This window comes from Etheostoma spectabile, chromosome 5 (genome assembly GCF_008692095.1).
Source record: "Etheostoma spectabile isolate EspeVRDwgs_2016 chromosome 5, UIUC_Espe_1.0, whole genome shotgun sequence".
Lineage (NCBI taxonomy): Eukaryota > Metazoa > Chordata > Actinopteri > Perciformes > Percidae > Etheostoma > Etheostoma spectabile.
The window spans coordinates 19,356,471-19,360,307 of record NC_045737.1 but is presented as its reverse complement, the minus strand read 5'-3'; the positions used below and the strand labels follow the sequence as shown (position 1 = coordinate 19,360,307).

Genomic DNA, 3,837 nt, shown 5'->3' with positions numbered 1-3,837 from the left:
TCAATGCACCAAGCCATGCACCAAGCCTTCTTCAATGTCAATCACGTATACTGCTAATTTAAGGACAAATAGGACAAACGTATTATAAAGAATGAATATATAGAGGATCTTCTGTAATTGCCACAACGTGTTGTCTCTTCTGTAAATGTGACACTAGGGGGGGCTGTCCCTCCTTCTTAGCCTCTTGTCGAGGCCGTGGAGTCTGACAGACAGACGGACAGGCAGTGAGGCTCACGTATCTTCGTCTCCGGAAATCCTCCCCATTCCTCCGCCGACGGACTGATTTGCAATTCAATAAGTCACAATGTCATCTCTTTAGCTTTTACACATTTAGCTGACAAAGGGAACCTGGCAGGCTGCCTCATGAAATATCGTCTTGGACTCAAATAAGACCTTAATGTTCTCTCTCTCTCTCTCTCTCTCTCTCTCTCTCTCTCTCTCTCTCTCTCTCTCTCTCTCTCTCTCTCGAAAGTGAATGAGTTTTATGACAAGGTGTCCGGTGTATCACATTTTGCTGTTGTACAAGCTGTCACACATCACTGGAAGCGGATGTGGTGCGCGCGCGCGGTTTTTGCGTACAGGCCTACATGAGAGCTCGTGCGAAGGTGGCGTCTATCGATTACAGAGTGAACAGGTGTAGCGTGTGTCTTTTTATTAATAATGCAGAGAGGGGCTTTAAAATGAGAAACAGCACACACACACACTGACCCCAACATAGAGCAAATCCAGTAGGCCTTTCTTATGGGATATCGTACTTTAAACGTGTTCAAAAAGCTGCAGTGCCCAGGGATATCCCTGTTAAAGATTTTTTTTTTTTCCACAGATGGATTTACAGGTCTTTTGGTTTCAATTGTTGGCTTTGAATGTCTATGGCACACACTTTTATGTTGTATTTTAGTTTTTTACTCGTTTATTAATTTAGAAAATACATATTTTAATAGTCCTTATGCTGTGGGTACTGATGTTTTGGGGGGCCCTCCAAAATTAAATGAATGAATGAATACAAGAAAAATAATTACATGTATGAATAAAAGTAGAAAAACAATAAGGTCTTAACCATATTAAAACATCTAAAATTTTGAAAGAAATTAAATTAGCCTAAATAAATTCTAACACCATCCATTGGCTGCAAACTGTCACTGAATTCCCCAAATCCCGCCCTCAGCCCCACAGTCTCCGCTGGCCCTCCTCCTCTTCCTCCTCTGCCGGCTGGTGGAAACGACAGACCTCCTCCTCTTCTGTCCTCTCCTCCCTCCATCCCGCCGACGAGTGTATACAGCCTCTCAAGTTGAACCCAGACGCACACATAACACGCACAGCAAGAGGAGGATAGACAGAGGGAGGAAGGAAAGGGAGAGCGGACGGAGCTGCTGCCGGGCGAGCGGAATTTGGATTTTATTCATGAACCTTTAAGTGACAGAGTTTTCTTCGGCGTTGTTGTTTCAAAACTGCTTATTGAGTGGACTTTTTAATTCGTTGGATGACTTCTTCGTCCACTCTGTTGGTTCTTTTTAAACTCTGGAAGAAAGAAAAGTGTGATAAAGGGAGAGACGTTGAGGTTTGCTCAGCTTTAGCTGTCCCGTTTGGATAAATGAAGCGGAGGAGCGCACCGGTGGAAAAAGCTTACCACGGGGGAAAACAGACTCATGCCTCGGCTCTGTCTTGAATGAGACAAACCGGAGACTTTTTTTGGGGTGGGGAGAATTAAACAAGAAGCTATCCTACACTGGAACTGCCCATCGGGGTTGTTGTTTTTTTATCACTGACTCCAGAAGGATTTATAGTTTACTCCAAGTCTAATGTGCGCGCTGTCTAACGTCAAGCACAGCGGGAGCGCAGTTTGGTCAAATTGAGATTATTGATGGCACCGATGCGGTAGTGATCTGTCTGGGGGGGAAGAGGAAAACAATAATAAAAAAAAGATTTCCCTGTCCTTTGTCCGTTTTGTGAACAGTTTTACCGAGCAGCGATGGACACGGTCTGGAGAAGGCGAGGCGCGCTGGTGGGATGCCACCTCTGGAAGACGGTGCTTCTTCTTTTCCTGTGGAAAGGTAAGAGATGCAGATACATGCGAAAACTTGTTGTCGACCAGTTTGAAACGTTGTCGTTTTATTTCTTTTTTTTTGGGGGGGGGGGGCTGGAAATCAGTAATGTCACATCCCATCATCAGTATTTTTTGTTTTAACTTTGTGTAGGCACCGTGGGTTAATGCATCATCTGCAGCCTGTTCTAATTGTTGGTATGTTTTCTTTGGCTTTAATTGTGCTTCAATGTGCGATTTGAAAGTGAGTGATGTTAGACAGGCATGTCTTTTGAGAAACTCGACTCAAAACTCAGTTTACCCACATGACCATCCTCACAGAGATCAACGTGACAGTATCCATCACTAAGCGGTGTTTAACTCAAACAAGTTGCATGGAGTCATGACGCTTTCCGAAATGATCAGAGGTTTTCCATATAGTGATCCCAGACTGGAGGTTATGTCTGCCAACATGTTAACACTCTGGGAATTTAAATGAAGCAAGTTTACTTTTTTGGCCAAATGACGATCGATTAGCACTTATTCACCTTGACACCTCCTTTCCGTGCGTGTGTGTGGAATGATAAGTAATTGACTGAGCCGAAGCGTCAAATGTCAGATGCGGAACTGGTGCCCTGAGACACCCGAACCCCGGTTAGTCGGCTGCTGACCGAGCTGTGTGCCCGTTTTGAGTCCTCGGAGAAGACTGAGCCGACCTGGCAGCGTGTGTCCTGTAAAAAAAAAAAAAAAAAGATAAATTAGTTGTCATTTGGGAAAGAAAACAAACCCCGGACTGACTGGCAGCGAGTTTTTGCGCTCCTCGTCTTATAGACGAGGTGATTGAAGGGTTTTTCTTATATGAGGTCTTTTTTAAATCGAAGGATGATCGGCTGTCTTCCCCCCCCCCCCCCCCCACACACACACACAAACACACACTCAAGCATTAGTGAACTGAAATAAAAACTTAGCACAAGGAGCCCAACCCGTCTCGTAATAGAAGTGAAAAGAGCATTTCTTAGTCTACAAAATGCACACATCATAGACAGAAACGTGAATAGAGCTGTCAAGACCCAACCTATGTCCGCCTAGGTCTATATGTAAAGCAATGACTTCATTATTAACTTTTAAAATGGCTTTCATATTAATTGGACTTACGGTGCGTGACTTTAAAAAAAACTGCCGGTCTTCTAGGCTCAACTGAAACTGTTAGAAGATAATATTATTCGGAGTCTGCGCAGACGGCAATTCACTGTCATTCTCCAAAACACTAAACGGGGATGAGATATTCTAAATTCTGCTCGGGCAACACAACCACCCACTTATTTCAGGGAAGAAGAAAAAAACGAAAAAGAAGAAGCAGCTTAAACTGAAGAAGGCTGGCAGATATTTTGTGTTTGGAGCCCTCTGAGCGCGCGCCTGTAACGCCTCTGTTTTCCACACACATGACAGATCATTCAGCATTAGTATCACATTCCCCTGAGTGCATTCTGTGTCTGTGCGCGCGCTTCAATGCGCGTGTGTTTTAATCGGCTCCGGTCACTCACGGCTCACTGAACAGTCGCTGCGTTGTGAGCTCCGAGGCGCTATGGTGGCCGTCGCCTCTTCTCCTGACACCGCCTCTCCTCCTCTTCACATGGGATGAGATCCAAAAGACAAGAGTTTTGGCCCCGTGACTGTCTGTGCCTTTTGTCTGACAGTGCATACTGTTCCTTGACTGCTGTTTAGTAGGTCCCTTGATAGTTAGGATGCCCAGTATGTGTGTGTGTCTCTGTCTCTCTCTCTTCTTTCTTTTTCTTTCTTTCTTTCTTTCTTTCTTT

The 3,837-nt window shown here is 44.6% G+C and overlaps 1 protein-coding gene across 1 annotated transcript in view; it reads left to right on the top strand.

Annotated features, from left to right (window-relative positions):
• Nucleotides 1–1,194: 1,194 nt before the first annotated feature.
• The window catches only part of si:dkey-215k6.1 (transmembrane protein 132C), a 255,764-nt gene continuing 253,121 nt past the window's right edge, over nucleotides 1,195–3,837 (top strand). The window contains exon 1 of the mRNA XM_032515274.1: nucleotides 1,195–2,051. Coding sequence (XP_032371165.1) covers nucleotides 1,970–2,051 — 82 coding nt within the window. The 5' untranslated portion in view covers nucleotides 1,195–1,969. The remainder of the gene's footprint in view (nucleotides 2,052–3,837) is intronic.